This window comes from Anarhichas minor, unplaced genomic scaffold (genome assembly GCF_050575085.1).
Source record: "Anarhichas minor isolate MPS153535 unplaced genomic scaffold, ASM5057508v1 ptg000012l, whole genome shotgun sequence".
In the NCBI taxonomy this organism is placed as follows: domain Eukaryota; kingdom Metazoa; phylum Chordata; class Actinopteri; order Perciformes; family Anarhichadidae; genus Anarhichas; species Anarhichas minor.
The window spans coordinates 7,852,468-7,869,995 of NW_027466458.1; the positions used below are offsets into that span (position 1 = coordinate 7,852,468).

General features: G+C 42.6%; 2 protein-coding genes across 3 annotated transcripts; one reads left to right on the forward strand and one right to left on the reverse strand.

The window, feature by feature from the left end:
* Positions 1–815: 815 nt before the first annotated feature.
* Positions 816–5,408, forward strand: gcdha (glutaryl-CoA dehydrogenase a). The gene is made up of 12 exons (XM_076090799.1): positions 816–1,167; positions 1,563–1,667; positions 1,849–1,881; positions 2,000–2,140; positions 2,496–2,558; positions 2,711–2,881; positions 2,979–3,108; positions 3,412–3,628; positions 3,727–3,830; positions 4,006–4,131; positions 4,221–4,381; positions 4,768–5,408. Exons 2-12 carry the CDS (start codon positions 1,565–1,567, stop codon positions 4,839–4,841), a joined length of 1,323 nt encoding a protein of 440 aa, XP_075946914.1. The 5' UTR covers positions 816–1,167; positions 1,563–1,564; the 3' UTR covers positions 4,842–5,408.
* An 8,206-nt stretch (positions 5,409–13,614) lies between these two features.
* On the reverse strand, positions 13,615–15,351 carry acp5a (acid phosphatase 5a, tartrate resistant). 2 transcript variants are annotated; one of them, XM_076090801.1, is made up of 6 exons: positions 15,333–15,351; positions 15,076–15,166; positions 14,756–14,955; positions 14,539–14,663; positions 14,094–14,439; positions 13,615–14,011 (listed from the first exon to the last, which is right to left on the reverse strand). In XM_076090801.1, the coding sequence occupies exons 1-6, from the start codon at positions 15,333–15,335 to the stop codon at positions 13,772–13,774; spliced, it is 1,005 nt and encodes a 334-aa protein (XP_075946916.1). In that variant the 5' UTR covers positions 15,336–15,351; the 3' UTR covers positions 13,615–13,771. The 2 variants fall into 2 exon arrangements, with proteins under 2 accessions (XP_075946916.1, XP_075946917.1); XM_076090802.1 differs by lacking the exon at positions 15,333–15,351 and having other exon boundaries at positions 15,076–15,272.
* Between the last annotated feature and the right edge of the window lie 2,177 nt (positions 15,352–17,528).

The window sequence follows — 17,528 nt, forward strand, 5'->3', positions numbered from 1 at the left end:
TATTTTGATACTTTCAGTACATTTAGCTGCTTGTAGTACCTAATTAATTACCATGTAAAAGCTAAGCCTTTTGCTCAGTGGAGTTTGTATATTGTTGTATTGTTACATTAACTTAAGGATATGATGGTCTTCCACCACAGCAGCCTATAGGCTCCACCACTCAGAGAGGAATCAATAGGTTTCACTAGCAGAGAAACTAAACTGTGGAACATGTAGGAGAGACTGGCCCTTTGCATTTTAAATAACTCTACTGGCTGGATGGTGAACTGTGGCAGACAGGTGACGGCTCTGCCACACCTCTGGCCACAAAGGTGTCAGGTGTGCCAGTAATAATTTAAAGGTATGAAATGTTATCAAGTTTCTTAAGAAAATCGTGAGGTCATTTTAGGCATCTGAAATATCAGTCAGTAAGTCAAACAGACACTTGAAGAGCGTGCATGTTACCAAGCTTAAAATGAAGGCTGGTGCTCATAACAATTTCATAACATTTGGTCTCAGTCGCTTTTATTATATTTCCCTTTTGTCCCTTTCTTTCCAACATGACATGTTCCTCACTATACTAGCACCCCGCGGGTAAACACCCCGAACCCAACATCATGTCAGCACTATTGATATGGATGTATTGGCCTTTTGTCAGCTGACTCCACTATCAGCAGCAGAGTCACTTATACAAGTTGGAGACATACACAGTGTGACATGCAGGCAGTGAGGACGCGGCTCCTTGTTTTACCAGCCAATGAGCTGGGAGGGCGTGGGCCGACAGCCTCCACACATCCCCTCCACACGGACATCCATATGCGCCATTTTGAGTGTGGAAATACGTCGGGAATTAAATCCACTCACTTACTACAGCTCAAAGTTGGCTGTGCACGAGACAGGAAGAGTATCAGACATTCCCAACAGACAAACTCCATATAATCATGTATCCACTCTGACAGACAGTCCAGCGGCGCTGGTTGCATAACTTCTATAGGTTGCACAACTATAGGTCGCGTGCATTGCTTCAGTGTGTTTCTGCCTCACCTGTCATGGAGGGAGAGAGAGCCCATGTCTGACGTTACGTATCCCTGTGACGTAGCGACCGGCGAGATATTACTTAAGTAACTTTCTGTAGCCTCTCCTCACCGCGTCAAGTCTTCAGATCATCAGATAAAGGAAGGAAACAAGGTACCGTAGACCAAGTCTCCTTAGACTAGAACCGCACTGAATGCTGTCATGTTGCTCGGAGGAGTCGATATAGGATTTAGTGTATTTGAACGTTGCTCTCAAAGGGACATCGTGCTATTGTGTTCTGATGAGTGTCTTAACATTAGACAGTTTAAATAGTAATATAATCAAACCACTAACTTAAGTCCTGCATGGAGTGATTATAATAATAATGCTCAAACGCTAAAAGTGTGTTTGTGAGCCAAATAAAAAGAACTGTAGCTAATTACGGAAATTGTAGCGCAATATATTTTATATTTTGACAAACTTACCTGATTTTCACTGATCTGGCAGCTCAATTTACAACTTTGTTGCATAACAATGTAATATTAACGGTGAATGTGCTTCACCCAAAGACATGGCTCTCAGAGGTGCTGTCACCCGTCTGCTCACCAACAGCCAACAATGTGCTGCTGTGTCTGTGTCCAGAGCCCAGGGCACTGCTGCTACGGCCGTCAAAGGTACATTTCAATTTATTTATTAATTCTTTGAATATTTAGGGAGAAAAATGGTAAAGTACTGTCTTCAGGGAAATATCACCATTGATGAAGCAAAACAAACTTCACTTTTGTACAAGAAGGACAAAGGAACCGACAGGAGGTGAACATAGATATAAGTTGTTTACATTTTTCTTCTTTTTAGATGCTGAAGAAATCAAAAAGCCTGCCAAGGCACGTAAGTGAACTTTTAATAAGTTGAACCCGGCCTGTTCAGATGCCTTCACACACTCGTCTGTCACATGCCACAGTGACATAACCACTGCATGTGTCTGTGTACATGTTTTGACCCTCAGCCAAGGTGCTGTTCAACTGGCGGGACGCTCTGAATCTGGAGGGTCAGCTGACGGAGGAAGAGATCATGATCCGGGACTCCTTCCGCGACTACTGCCAGGAAAAGCTCATGCCCCGCATCCTCATGGCCAACAGACATGAACGTAAGCAAAGTACACATCCGTGATCACAGCAGGAAACATGTCTACGGAACTTTTCTTTGCCATTCAGTTTACTTCCTGTCAGCTACTGAATTAACAAACATTGCAGCAGGAAACACAAAAAGGTCTCATTTAGAATGTTTATGTCAAGTTTAAAGATGTCCACATCGGACTAACGTCTGTCGAGCTCAAAGAACATGAACTTACTGATTAAATGTTTTTGCAAAGTCAAGTTTTGGCTTTTTACTCACTGCTCGAGTTGCAGCTGTTCGGTTAGTTTAAGTGTCCAAAAATGTTTTATGTTCTCATCAATATTTAACTGTCAGTTTCTATTTTCCCAACATGCACCGTGCCACAGATTTCCACCGTGAGATTGTCTCAGAGATGGGAGATTTGGGCGTCTTAGGCCCAACTATTAAAGGTAAACAGAAAGAATACGACTTTATTATTATTATTATTATTATTATATGAGTAAGAGTATCTTTCTTCTGCAGTGTTTCTCAATGTGCCTTTACATGTGTTTTCTTTATGTTGGCGTGAGGATCACTTCACACTGTTTTCTTTACCCTGCAGGCTACGGCTGTGCCGGCACTAGTTATGTGGCGTACGGCTTGATTGCCAGAGAGGTTGAGAGAGTGGACAGCGGGTATCGGTCCGTCATGAGTGTCCAGTCTTCACTGGTCATGCACCCTATCAATGCTTACGGCACTGAGGCCCAGAAGGAGAAGTACCTGCCCCGGCTTGGTGAGGGCGACATTTTCTGCAGTTGTACATGACATTGTAAAGAAAATGCCAAAGGCCGGTCTTTAGATTGTCCATCATGTTGTCATTTGTCTCACAGCTCGTGGAGAAATCCTGGGCTGCTTTGGCTTGACGGAGCCCAACCACGGCAGTGATCCCAGCGGTATGGAGACCAAGGCCAAATACAACCCATCCAGTGGTACCTTCTCCATCAGTGGAGCCAAGACCTGGTAGGTAGACAGACACGTACAAGATGCAGTGTCTTCTCTGTTGACTCAGAAAGTAGTTTAAATGAAGATAACTTTGACTAATAATCCTAACATATGTAGTTCACCCGAGTTGACAAAGCCTGCTCCTCTCTAATAGTGTAGCTCAGCGATAGACTGGCATTTTAGGTCAGTCACAACTGCAAAATTTGACCTTTAAATAATCATTTGGACTGTACCAAGCGCCAAGCCCTTGAAGTGAAATACTTCGATGTGTAATCATGCAATTAATGTGTTTCTTGTTCCTCACTCTCCTTCCTCTTTTAGGATCACAAATTCCCCCGTGGCAGACATTGCAGTGGTGTGGGCCAAGTGCGAAGATGGCAAAGTGCGGGGTTTCATCTTGGAGCGTGGAATGAAGGGTTTTTCCACCCCCAAAATTGAGGGCAAGTTCTCGCTGAGGGCGTCCGCCACTGGCATGATCCTGATGGATGAAGTGGAAGTTCCCCAGGAGAACCTACTGCCCAACGTCTCCGGTCTAGCTGTACGTTGCTGCCCTCTTAGTTCAGGTTCAACTCCATCAAAACCTACTAGACGTCCCCTAAATCTAACGTTTCTTTTGTTGTTGACCTTTTCTACCAGGGTCCCTTCGGCTGTCTGAACAGCGCCCGGTATGGCATTGCATGGGGAGCTCTGGGAGCTGCTGAATTCTGCTTCCACACTGCCCGACAGTACACTCTGGACAGGTACATGACGTTCTGTCTACAGTATGTGCGCTCTCTGAAGTTAAGCTCAGGCGATCTTACAGACATAACAGAATCCAACTCCAGTGAGAGAAGTGTTATCCACACTGTGTATATCCACATTATCTCCTCACGTCAGAGAGGGATTGGTTTTCATTTCTTTCTAACCTCCAATCAGAATCCAGTTTGGGGTGCCACTGGCCAGGAACCAGCTGATGCAGAAGAAAATGGCTGACATGCTGACAGAGATCACCCTCGGGCTGCAGTCATGTCTGGCCTTGGGAAGATTTATTGATGAGAAGAAGTGAGTCTTCTCTGTCTGTCTTTAAATTTCTGTCCCTCTCTTCTACTAGAAACATTCCTTCTTAAATGCGTTTGTTCTTCTCCTAATAGAGCCGCACCAGACATGATCTCCATGCTAAAGAGGAATAGCTGTGGCAAGGCTTTGGATATTGCCAGACAAGCCAGAGACATGCTGGGAGGAAATGGCATCTCAGATGAGTACCACGTAATCCGGCACGTCATGAACCTGGAGGCCGTCAACACGTACGAGGGTAGGCACACACCAGTGGGTGCGTCTGGTTTTCATTGTTAGCATAAAGACTGACAGAAGGCATTATGGCAGTGAAAATGATTTCACATTTAAACAGCCATTATGTAAGTCTACCACTAGAGGGCAGCAGAGCATAGATTACTACAGGTTGATTAAGAGAGACATATTTCAGAACTCTATGTCCACTTTTGATCAACTTCATACAAAGCACATGGTTAAGAATATATATAAGCTATCCTGTTTTAATTTAGCCAAATTACTGTATCGAAAAATGTGTCTTCTCGTACCTATAGTTGGCTAAGTGAGGTTTGGAAAACACCATAGAAATACTGTGATTTCTACTGACAACTGAATGATTTATAATGTCTTTTTCATTGTTGTTTATAGGAACTCATGACATTCATGCCTTGATCCTGGGCAGAGCCATCACCGGACTGCAGTCCTTCACTGTTGAAAAGTAAAGGCTGACTTGGACTTGATTAGTGCTGCGCTATCTGTTTCTCATGAAGTGCACTTAATCTACCTCACATTATGAGCTTTGACACACATACATCATTACATTTATATGTTTTCAAACCCGTGATAGGAGCCTCTGTTTGGCGTCTTTGGTGAATATGTGAGGTCAACCTAACTAAGCATTGGGTCCAGCTGTGATCTGTACAGTTAAGATGTCTGAAATACACTTCAGGCGCTGACTATGCATGGTGCATGTAAAAGTTGTGGCATTTTGGAGTCAGTGTGATAATTGGATAATATGTAAATAAATGGCTTTGAATGAGTGGAAATGTATGAGTGAGTGTAGCTGAGACCTTATTAGAAACCTGCCCAGTTTAAATTAAATGATCTTCTTTTCATCATATTACATAGGTTACTGGAGGTCCGAAGAGCCGTGTCATCTGTGCCGACGCATTTAAGTTTCGGTGTAAAATGTTAACCACTGAGAGACGAAAAATGGGGTTTATTTAGTTCGTGTTAGTTTTATTAATTGAACTGAAGATTGTACAAATATAAACCTGTTTTCAGCTCTTTTTTTTTTTTTTTGTATTCTTTGACTGCAATTAAGAGCTGTGAACTGAACTACTGCCCCAACAACAAAGACACAGTCTAGCGTGTATTCTTGGGAAAAGAGGAAATCAAAAGTGATAAAGTCAACTATTCTGAATACTCAACACAATAAACTGAAGAACCCATTGACTAATTCAGAACTAGTTGAAAAACATCACAACAATAACTCGTTGACCGGGGTTCTGATGTGTTAAACTCTGAGACTCGTCAGTGCCTGTCTGGCCTCTACGAGCTCACTGTTCAGCTTCGTGCAGTTTCCCAGCACCCGAGTCACCTCCTGCAGCTTCACATTTATCTCCTTACTGTTCTCTTCATAGATCGTGTACAAGTGCTCCTGCATCTGCTGACACATCTCCGTCACCTAGGGAAGAAAACTAAATCAGTCCATTGACACACAGTATAGGTATCACGCCACAATTTTAATTATCGGTGCATTTAGGCCAAACATGGAAGTGGTGAACAGAGTATTTAATAAGTATGTATACAGCAGTGGACACACGTTTTTGTACCTTCTCCACTAACTTCTTCTGGTAGCCCTCCAACACTTTCTGGTCAGTGGTGCGTCTGTCATTTATACTTTCCACCAGCTCGTGAAGTCTTCTGCTGATGTCATCTATTGAGCTACAACAGATATTGACATACATGCAGTTTGAATGTGGCTTTAACCCTAACTGTGTTTTACACGGAGGACCAGTCGAGTACTGTTCATCCCGCTCAGGAAGAAGAAGCTGCTATGTGAGTTATCACCTCAGTGAGTGGATTGGACTGTAGAGGTAAAGCTGTACCTGGTATGCTCTTGACTCTCAGTCATGCTCTTGTTGGAGGACTTCCCTCTCGATGAGTCCATGTCTTCTGTCTGTATCAACGACAATGAAAGAAGAAACGCTCTAACATCATCACCGGGTGGCTGACAGTAAACATTAACTGTAGGATGTCACAGATCCCCGTAAAATGTATTTTAAATCTTGTAAGAATGAGATGGGAACTTGGGTTTATTATTCATCATGGCATGCATTTATGGTTGAAACAAAACATACACATTATGTTGCCCCAACTTAGCAGAAGGTAATAACTTCTTCACACAGTAGTAGTATTTTGTGTTTTCAGAAGTTCATTAGTTGCTGTACTTCTAAAAAAATACCATATTTTGGGACTCCTCGGTCTCTAGTGTGATACGATGACTGGTCATCTTCTGTGAATCACCATGTGAAGAGGGCAGACACGATAGGTCATCGTCAAAGAAAAACTCCATTTTGGTTTGACTTCACAGTGCTAAATGTGGATTGAAACAAACACACACCTGTTAAAAAAAAGCACAAATACCGGCAGTGAAAAGAAGAGGAGAGGGACAACGTTACCTGTCTTTAGATATAAAATATAACGTTAGTAAAAGCTGAAAGGAGATGCCTCTATTCTCACTTAGCTAAGCTACAGCTACAGCTAACGTTAGCTAAGAAACTCCTTTAGCTTTAGAAGTTCACTGGTTTTAGCTCACGTTAACCCTCATGGCTCCACAGTTACAAACCGCATAATGATTACAATTGTTTAGTTATAGTATGTTGCAAACAAATGCTTTGAATGTCACGTTTCGTTAATTATTAGACAGCCGGTAACTGTTTCCTGAGTGTGTCGTTAACTTGTATCTAAGCTATCAGCTTTAGCTAGCCGGTTAGCTGGCTAGCTAGCTAAATGCTAACGTTAGTCCCGTTTTCGTTTGAATGCTTACCTTGTTTTTATTTTTCTACTCTGTTAAAATCACAGACTGTAGACATTATATGTATAAAGCAGCAGCATGTGGTTAAAATGATGACATGTTCTCACCTGGTTAGCAGCAACACCTCCCTGTAGAAATACTCAGTGGAAGAAAGTGAGTAAAAATTCAAATTGAGATTAACAGTCTTGCGATTTAAAAAAACAAACTCACCATGCAGCCCCATAATATGCTACTTTGATATTGTTGTTTTATTTTTATTTTAAAATGTTTGATAATGTAAAATTAGATCGGGTAGGTGCAAAATAGCAGAACATGGAAATACAAGTACAAGTGACTTTACTTCAACATTGCCAGCTCTCAGGTTACTTTCCTCTAATATATTCACCAGTTCAACCAACGCCAATACATTTAGAATGCGGACAGAAAAACAAATATTTTTGTCAAGAACAAAGAGATTATGAGATTATGAGACTAATTTAATAATATAATTAATAATATAATAATTTAACTATCCCAGTCAGGAAGTCTGTGGGATTTTGTGTATTCATCAATGACGTCAAAACAATTTAGAATTTCTTGACAAAGATTTAGTTTATTCTTGTGTGTGAGAGAGAGCATTATGGGGGGGGGGAGCAAAACGCACTGTGGATTAAGTAATCTGTGTGGGATGGGATGGGGATGGGATGAGGGGGACTGATTGAAGGTTGCTGTGATTGGAAGTGTAATCCCTCCTTTCCTTCCTCTCTCTCTCTCTCTCTCTCTCTCTCTCTCTCTCTCTCTCTGTGTCACCGCCCACAGGCTGGATTATTTCAGCAGAGCGGACGCAGCACCCCGTCCTGATGTCTGGTGGAGGATGAACTGATGATTACAACATGATGCGAAACACGTTGTTTCACAACATGTGAAGCGGCACTGCAAAGATCCAAATGTGCTTAATCTGGAAGCTGCAATAACTTGGTTTTGACAGGTGGGTGAATTGATCCACTGGTCTGTTTTCACGTTGGTCAAGTTGCTTCACTCTTCCATCTGCCTTATATTAAAGTTAGTCAAAGGATAGAATATGAACTTTTTTATTGTATTTTTAGGGAGGAGACTTCGACTCTGTCTCTCGAGCGACACCTGAGCAAGTGGATGAATCAAATTGGGAACATTTTTGCTCTGAATACAATAAAATAACTTCTACTCATTGGAGGAAGTGGAGGCTTCTACTCTGGGAATATGGACAACTTTAACAACACAAGCGAAGGCGGACTTTCATTCCAGTACTTGGTTCAAAATTTGGAGCCTCTGTACAAGGAGTACAAGCCTCCCTCTAGGGACGTCATCCAGGTCCCTAAATCTGTCCTCTACCTCCTTGTGGCCGTTCTGGTCGTAGTTGCTGTGGCTTACGCCATCGTGGGTCACCTCATCAAAGACCTGATGCTGGATATAACAGGTACTCCAGTCCGTTAGAAGTAGCTGCCTCATGTTCATTTAACATCAGCTGTAAACCAGAACTCCCTTTTACTTTTTAATAAGTTTGTCTTCTTGTGCTGTTTACTGCATAACAACAGTGTGCAAATACGTTGATGCAGTTCGGAACTAGTGATGGCACAAGTCAATTGTTTTTAATTGCTACTTGAACGTTGATGTAGGTGTTAGTTTGATTTGCCATATATTAAAGATGAGGGCTATGTTTACAGCATTGGGACAGGATCGGCAAATGTAATTTTAATTTTTGCTCATAAATATCACGTCTGATTCATCTCAATTCATGACACGTGTTGAATCAGAGATTGATTCTCTTTCAAATTAATTGCATGTTCTGTTAAAATCTTGGGGCTACAATTTAATATCTGGTGTTTTTGGTTGTTTAGTCTTTTATTGTGCTCAAAATGAAAAACATTTTTCAGAACATTATACAGTAAAAAGCTAAATAAAGTTTTCTTGTTATTAAATGAAACTATGTTGTCATTATGTTGTAATTTCTCCTGGTGATGGAGCAAACATTGCTGGACTCCTCTCCAGTAGTGCTGGCACCTAAACAAGACAGTGAGCCTCTTTTTTCAAAGATGTGCAAAGACATTATTCTCCATACAACCATACAGTTCTCCCCCTCTTCTATCCGTCCACAGACTGTTTGCTGGGCCCATACGAGGACGACCTGAAAAAAGAGAGAGGGGTGGAGGGAGTCACCCCGCTGCTCATCCCACCTGCCCTCAGCCACTCCCACCCGAATGCCTTCCACGTGTGGGGCCAGGACGACGTCATCATCCCCGTACCTCTCCGAGACGAGAGCCCACTGTCCAGCCCTCTGATGGCCGTCATACCGTACAGACCTTCTTTTTTGCCCAACTCCCTTAGCGTCAACAGCCCGTCCCACAATCAGCCAATCCCGAAGGAGAGTGATGCATGAGGCGACACAAAGGATCCAAGACATATTCAAACTGTTCTTTAGTTGAGCGTCTTCAGCTCCTTGTTTTCATCTTTGAAACACGTTTTTTATGTGTTTTTTAAAGGTCTCGGAAACATTTTAACAATTCCTGGGAAAGATCTCATGAAAATCAGTGAGTGTCACAAATCCAGCAACATCGAATGGCCTGCAGAGACTTGCAAGTTCGCATTAAGACTTTTGATGAGCGGATTTACATCTGTCGGAGTAACTGATGCGTCCACTTGTGACAAAAGACAAAAACAAACGGATTTGTGCCAAGTTAGAATCATGATTGATCATCAGTCACGATCCGACCGTTGCAATTGTCTTTACTTCATTGCACAGACTTCAGACGGGGTTGAGTTGTCTGCATCTTGTGACCATATGCAACGTCAAATAACCGACATTTATTATCATGTTAGGTGCTGAACAAAACCACATCTAAACGCCTCTCTGTTTCATTAAGAGATTCTCAAATGCATGACACATAATAATTAGAATATCATGATTAAGGAATACCTGAAGAGAGCCGTGTGAGTTCTTGTGTCAAATAAAGGTGAATACTTGCGTCCGCTAATGTTAGCGCCGATCTTACTCTGATACTAAATATATTTCTGGCCCTGATAGGAGGATCGGCCTACTAACTAATAGGGTAAAGTTAATTCAATTAGAGGAGGTGCGCGCGTTAACGTGACGGTGTGCTGCCCTGATAGGCACTGACTAGTAAGCTTAAAGTTAATTATTATAAATGGAAAACTCAGAAATAGAGTGATCGTCCACACGCATCTATTTCGGTAAAGTAATAGAAACCATAATAAATCCAGCATTAAAATCCTTTTTTTTTTCAAAAGATCTGTCTATTTGTAGTGAATGGTGTTAAAATGGTAAAAGTGAGTGTGACACAGGTTCTACATTAAGGCCTTAATATAGTTGTATTATTGGGACAGGCCACATCTATCAAACTGTTCAGATATGACAGTGTGTGTTTATGCAACTGCAGAAAGCGTGCAGCTCTCTGTTGCTAGTTGGCATCAAAACACACACACACACACACACACACACACAGTTACACAACTCAAAAAGACAGATTTTAAGCACGATATTGACTGAGATGCAGAAATCCTGGGATATTAAAAGAACACAAAGGCTGTGGCATCACACACACACACACACACACACACACACACACACACACGCATGGAATCAGCACTTTCATCTATTTCGCATTTCCACTCTGTGCACATAATTAAAAAGGAAATTAATCCACCTTTATTGTCTCTCTCTCTGGACAAACAAAGTATTAACATGATATAGTTTTTTATTTAATCATTTTGGGGAACTCATTGAGTTCACATTGTTCTCTCCATCTGTGAAACCCAGAGTGATTCAGTGAGGGTGGAGATTAGGGAGAGAAGATTAGACGAGCAGTTTAGCCTTTAATACAGCATCCTTTTATGACTTTTGAGCTGCGGAATTAGATAATCGGCAGCAGCCTAATCTGAAATCCACAACGTTATTCTGCTTGTATGACGACATTCATTGGATTCAGTCTGGGTGATGCAGAGACAGCCAACAAATCCAATTTATTATCTCTGATAGGCGTTGATTTTAGACATAAATCAACGTGTTACAATTTAAATATTGCTTCTTCAGTTCTGACTTGATGGAAGACAGGTTTTTTAATCCTATTTCCTCAGGCAGGAGATGTTAGTGCTCTAAACTCTGGGAGATGGAGCTCTTCACGTGTAGCAGAGGGGTTAGAGCTTAAGATGGAGCCAATAAAGAAGGTCATAGGTGATACACTAGAAGGCTCCAGGCCCTCCTCACTTTAACCATATCGGTGTCACACTTAACACAACTTTCATTCAATTTCTAGGGTTGCTTCTGGCCCTGCTGGGTATTTGGGTTGCAGGGTTCTCAAAGAGCTAACGTGGTCGCACAAATTGTAGAGTTGTGCTGAATAAGTGCATCAGCAGAATTCAAGGTATTCAACATTGATAGCTGAAAGTGTTACAAACACATGAAAACCTAAATAAAAGGAACATGGCTCCCGTTAGGTTAAAAGCCAATCACTAGTGGCAGTATCAATTCCAAATATGAAGGATACCTCGTTCTTCATATTTCCCTGGGTTAGTTTCAACATTTGAGCTGGTTCCTCTTTGTCAGCGCTGTTTGACTCCGTTTGACTCGTTAAGTTTGACGTTAAGGTGTTTTGAAAATGTGGGCATTGATACAAGCGTACTCTTGTTGCTTTGAAATGTCATGTATGAAAATGCAGATTGTTAGCAGACATTTTATGATCACAGATCACATTTAAATGTGTAATAACTGTTAAACTGCTTTCTTAACACGGAGCTAAAACTCACTTTAAAGCTCTGCAGAATAAGAGGATGATTGTCTAGGATTTTTTTGCCATTTAATTTAAATGGTTTCTTAGTTGCTGCAAACCCCTTAGGGCCCCCACTGAGGGCCCCTGCAGGTGACAGAGTGTCTGATCATTAGTCTGCCTGACGTGACGCGCAAACACGAGGCTCTCTTTTGCTCTGCAGTGAGTTTACATCAGCCGGGGTTAAGAGATCCTTACCGGTCCTTGATCCTGAGGTGACAGCTTACCCTCGGCTGAGCTCTTACTGACATTGACTCGGTTCCAGCTCTGTTTGACAACGCATGACACCAGCGGATTGTAACTCATCCTAAGTGGATCAGCAACTTGAAGAGTCAGTAACCCTATAAAAGCCAGACTGTGGTTAAGACACGATAAACAAGGACAAAAAATATGGTATTAAACTATATACAATAAGACATAACGTGTTCTGACCAGTTTAGGGATTTGTGAACCTATTACCCAACATGCAGTGGTCAGAATAAAAGATGAGCCAAAAATCCTGCTTCCATAAATTCAGTCAGCAAGAGGAAGTAGAAAACAAATATATAAACTCGTCGGTTCTGCTTTGCTCCCAGTTTAAGGATATCGTTGGTTGAGTTTTTCCTGGTTGGGGGTCACTGTCTGCAGTCATTCAGCCTAATCCTCTGTTGGCAGGCCAGGTGGAGGCCTAGACTTCTCCCGTCCAGCAGCAGCCGCCAACAGATGTCAGCATTTCAACTCTGCGCGTTATGACGAGCATGAAACCAATGTATGACCCATGTATTTAAAGCCTGGTTTTAAGTATTAGACATTTGCAAATGAATGCAATGACAATGTGCACATATAAGTGAATTCTAAAACACGGCTCTTACTGCAGGTACCGGTTTTCCATAATTCATGTGGAAATTAGGAAAAGCCGGTTCAAATAGGAAAACGTCAAAACGAGTCATTCTGCTCACCCTGTATCCAGCTCTCTAAAAGCAAACCATAGTTAACTAGACTACAACTAATCCTCAACTAATCCTCATTGGGAAAGGTTTAAGTCATGCAATCCAGTCTGCGTCAACCAATTGGGGATTTGCGTCACAATTCTTTTTCCCCACATTGTAGAACTACAGAGTAACAGTATACAAAAAAGTGCAGAACTGCAAGTTCATGGCATATTACAGTCACCTGATCGACCAAGAACAAAGCAGCCACTGTTTGTCCAGTCAGACCAATGCTACTGAATAGACCGCAAACAAGAACACATTTATACTCACACGACTCCATGTGAGCACGCTAGGCCCAGATAAAAATAGTACAGGCAGCATTTAGATCAATAAAGATTAGCTAAAGTACAAAACAGCCAATTTACATCTTGTAACTAGAATGTTTTAGACAAGCAGCTCATGTGCTGGTTTAAATGAAGAAGTCAATAGCGTGTGATTGACAAGTAAAGTGAATTCATTGATCAAAAGAGTCGTCTTAACATTTTGGACCTGAATTCATGCCTCATAAATTCTCGTTTCCATACAAACTGCTTTCTCACATCTGCAACCGTGAATCAAATGCTTGGGCCGACTGAGCACTTCCACATGCCAACGGGTTAAGGACTTTGTACCCAGTTACCAAGAATAATAAAGTATCTCCGTCTGTGGTAGAAACCTCCATGAGACTAAGCCGACAAGACACTACTTTATAAACCACATTTATTATTTTACACGTTAAACAAATAGATTCTCTTTAAAATACAAATTACTTTTAAATATAATGCCAAAGTTTAAAAACAGAGTATTAACAGCATTTACTCACTGCAGACTAATACTTTATGCAATTGCTTTGATGCGCTCGTCTACTCAAAGACTCTTTGGGAGAGCACCGTGCGATAGAGAGACGTGCCTTTAGCCTGCAGGAAGGTCAAGTACATCTTGTTCTTTGTGACTTCTGCATGGACGAAGCCTCCCAGTGTCGAAGCTTGGCCGGTGAAGAACTTCACGGCACCTTTGGGAACATGATTCCAGTGACGGACGTCAGGATCCAGGAAGTTTCCAGCGCCGCTCACCACGTAGCCGACACCAGACTCTTCAATGTACTGCAGGGGGACAAAGACGTGATTGGGAGGGAAGGCAAAGGCAGCTTTATACCAAAGGCGCTCACATTTTACATTAACCAACCTGCAGATTGTGGTCGTGACCGCAGAGATAAGCAGTGGCCTTGTATTTGATGAGAAGCGGATGAAGCCTCTGCAGGAGACACTCTGTGGGCCCGTGCTCAGACACCGACCACACAGGGTAGTGGCCGGCTACCAACAGGAAGTCCGCCTTGGACCGAGCCAGTCTCTCCTGCAGCCACGTCAGCTGACGGTTGGCATCCACCGCACGCAGAGGGCCTGTAGGCTTCTCATCCACGAAGTCGTCAGAGTTGCCGCACAGCATTATAGTGTCGAGCATGATGATGGTCAAAGTCTTCCCAGTGTTGGGGATGCGGAAGTTCAGCTCATAATAGTAAGAGGGGAACTTCCTATAAAAAAAAAATAAAAATAAAAAAAAAGTGGTGACGGAAGAGAGCAGAGTTGAGCGTTTCCGTTTGAGGCATTAACATTTTAAAGCGGGTCCTTACCAGCGGTCAGACTTGTGGCTGTACTCGATCTGGGCTTTGACGCTCCCTGCATGGTCGTGATTGCCAGCAAGCACATACCAGGGGACTTTGAGAGACTTTGCCGTGTACACAGACTCAAAAGTTTCCTGATAGACGGTTCAGATGAGAAAGCAGGGTTTTTAAACCACAATGTTGCTTTTAACACTTCATTTTAAGACCTCCAGTTAACGCAACTGACCTGGAACCGAGGGGAATCTACGCTGTCCACACCTTTGTAGTAGAAGTTATCGCCAAGGGCCAGAACAAAGTCAGCTCCCATCTGCTCTGCTACTTTGCTCATTTCTCGAGCAGTATACTTCTGCACAGCAGTGATGTAGGGGGGATAAGGCAGCCCGCCCCAGTCTCCTACAGCCAGGAACTTGATGGAGGTTCGGTTTGCTGTAAGGGAGCACAAAACAAAACCTTAGAGCAGACAGTCTTAAGGGCAAGACCTCACATTGGTTATTTAATAGTTCTATTCACAAGAGATCATGAAAGCCCATGGGAAGTGATACTTACAGCTAGTTTCCACCAGGTCCTGGAAGGCAGTAGGATAGCAGTAGGCCACAGGAATGGCAGCAATTAAGATGGATACCAGTGTAAGCGCCATCTTTAAAATAAAAAAGTCAGATCTACAGTTAGCAGCAGAAGTAACACAGCAAAAATGAAGAATGTCACAACGACGTTTAGTCAAAACAAGAAATGAGAGTCAAGACACGCACGCACAAACAAAGAAACGAGAAGAGAAACAAACCACAGCTGCAACTGCAGCGTACCATGCAAGCATGTGCTTCCTCTCTCCTCCCTGTTTCTCAACAACATGCTCGCTTGCTCTTATGCCTGAAGATGCCTTGTGATTGGCTGCAGGCTGAAGAGGACATGTCCCAGCTGGAGCTAATAGAAGCTAATCAAAGCAACCATGTCTGTCAGGCTGACAGGGTCAGGGGTCACAACGTCACGTCTGTCAAAGCATATAACTGCATCTCTGCCTCTTTTAAAAGAGAAACTGTGTTCACAGATCAAATGACCATCAGCCTCCACAGAGACAACGCAAAGGTTGCAAATGCCTCTTATCTTCTGCCAACAAAAAGAAAACAAAGCTGGCTGACAAGAAGGACTACTTGAGTAGAGGAGCTGTCGGTGTGCAGAGATAATAATGTCAGAGAGACAAAGTTAAAAACAGCAAAAAATCACTCACAGCTGATAACTGGTGAGGTGAGCTCAGGATGACCTGCCGGGACACTCTCCCTCCTCGCAGCGCTCCTCCGGTCTGCCTTTTATCAGGATTCCTGGAGGGGAGGTTTCAGGAGGGCCAGCCCCGGGACACGCAGCAGGGACATGATCATTGCTCACACCCTGACTCAGTCTTAGGACGGCAGGGTCATCTGGGCCGCATGTGATCCGCAATGGTTATTATAACTGGTGTCCAGACTCCACTTCTTCCACTTCCGTGTTAATCACTGTTTTCCTTCATCTTTGTAGATCATTTGGGAACAAGAGAGGTGGCTTTCTGGTTTTATTTCAGCAATGCTTAAATTAAAGTATGATAAATGTTGACCGGGCGACCAAATGGTGTGGTCTCACAGACAGCAGTCTTTTCATTTATTTTATTTGTCTTATTAAACTTGGGTTCTAACATCCCTTATCTTCTCATTTTAACTGAAAACAGGACTCGCTGCCCTCTTCTCACCTTTGAGCACATAGTTATCTGTTGAACAGCTAGAAGCCATTGGCAGTGCAATTTTAAACTGTGAATTTGCTTTTTGCAGTCCTGAATCCAGCATCTTTACACGGCCAGATGAGGAGCGTCTAGCATGCAAGATGCAGAAGACAGCAGCATTCAAAACGTGTGCTGCTCACACGCATGTGCAGGCCTGATTAAAGGGGCACTCCACCTTTTTCTTTACACAGTTGATGGCCAAGTTCACTTGTCAGGATAACTGCTCATTAACACCCAACAAACGAAGCACGGTTAACGTTGTTTATTCCCTCATGGCCGTGTTGTACAGCTCTTGGTCGTCGGTTACGTGATTGGCCACTGCAGCGTGAGGTCCGGCTGTGAGCGTCCCCTGCGATCCCCACCGCTGCAGGTTAAACGCACCCTCAGGCAGGAAGGTCTCATAGAAGATGCAGGGTAGTGGCATCATGGGAAATGTAGGACCCAGTGTTTTTGGAGCTAGACTCATACTACGGACTAAAAGGATATCTCAGCCTCCTCAAATCAATCATGACTATTCTTTTTTCACAATCTCTATGGAAGAGTAATATGAAACGTGTGAGGTACTCCAAACAAGTCATTCATAATATTCATTCATTTGTATATATTCAGAAAAAAACATACATTCTTATAACTACACCTCCAATGTGTATGGCCTATTTGACATATATCCGTATACATTTGTGTGCTTGTGCTTCAATATTCTCCCCGAGGAACACATCTATGTTTGCAACTACATGACTTAATTTCCTCACTGGGGTCAATGAGGCTTCATCTAATCGCTGCCAGCCACACTGCTGTACATATACACCACGCACGCTACCTGGTGATACTACGTGCACGCTAGACTGGCTCGATAATGTGCAGCGTCTGCATGCGCTGCAGAAGCCGTTCACAGAGCTCGTGGGTGTTGCAAAACATTGCCAGTAACACCGATGTGAGGAATATCTTTGGTATTTTAGGGGAAGCTGAAGGCTGAAGACATGATTCATAATCGAACAACAACTGTGACATTCAATATCAGAGCTCCATCAATCACAGTAATTAAAAAGGGATTATCTCAAATCTAAATTTAAGCTAATTTGTATTTGTGCATGAATTAGCGTACGCATGCTGAGAAACATTGCTCCAAAAAAAGTCAATTTATTTTACAAGAAATATTTGAGCATTTTATGGGACACAGCTACAAGCAGAACTATAAACCAGAACCTGATACAGAACCAGTAGCTAGATTAAAAAACACAACAACCCTAGA

Bases quoted from the DNA above. Each gene is read 5' to 3' on its own strand.
- acp5a (XM_076090801.1), bottom strand. The intron at 14,664-14,755 runs GTCAGTTGCGTT...ACCGTCTATCAG, and splicing joins TAGATTCCCCTCGGTTCCAG to GAAACTTTTGAGTCTGTGTA. The intron at 14,012-14,093 runs GTTGGTTAATGT...GTCCCCCTGCAG, and splicing joins GTCACGACCACAATCTGCAG to TACATTGAAGAGTCTGGTGT.
- gcdha (XM_076090799.1), top strand. From the start codon at position 1,565: ATGGCTCTCAGAGGTGCTGTCACCCGTCTGCTCACCAACAGCCAACAA. The intron at 2,141-2,495 runs GTAAGCAAAGTA...ACCGTGCCACAG, and splicing joins CATGGCCAACAGACATGAAC to ATTTCCACCGTGAGATTGTC. The intron at 3,109-3,411 runs GTAGGTAGACAG...TTCCTCTTTTAG, and splicing joins ATCAGTGGAGCCAAGACCTG to GATCACAAATTCCCCCGTGG.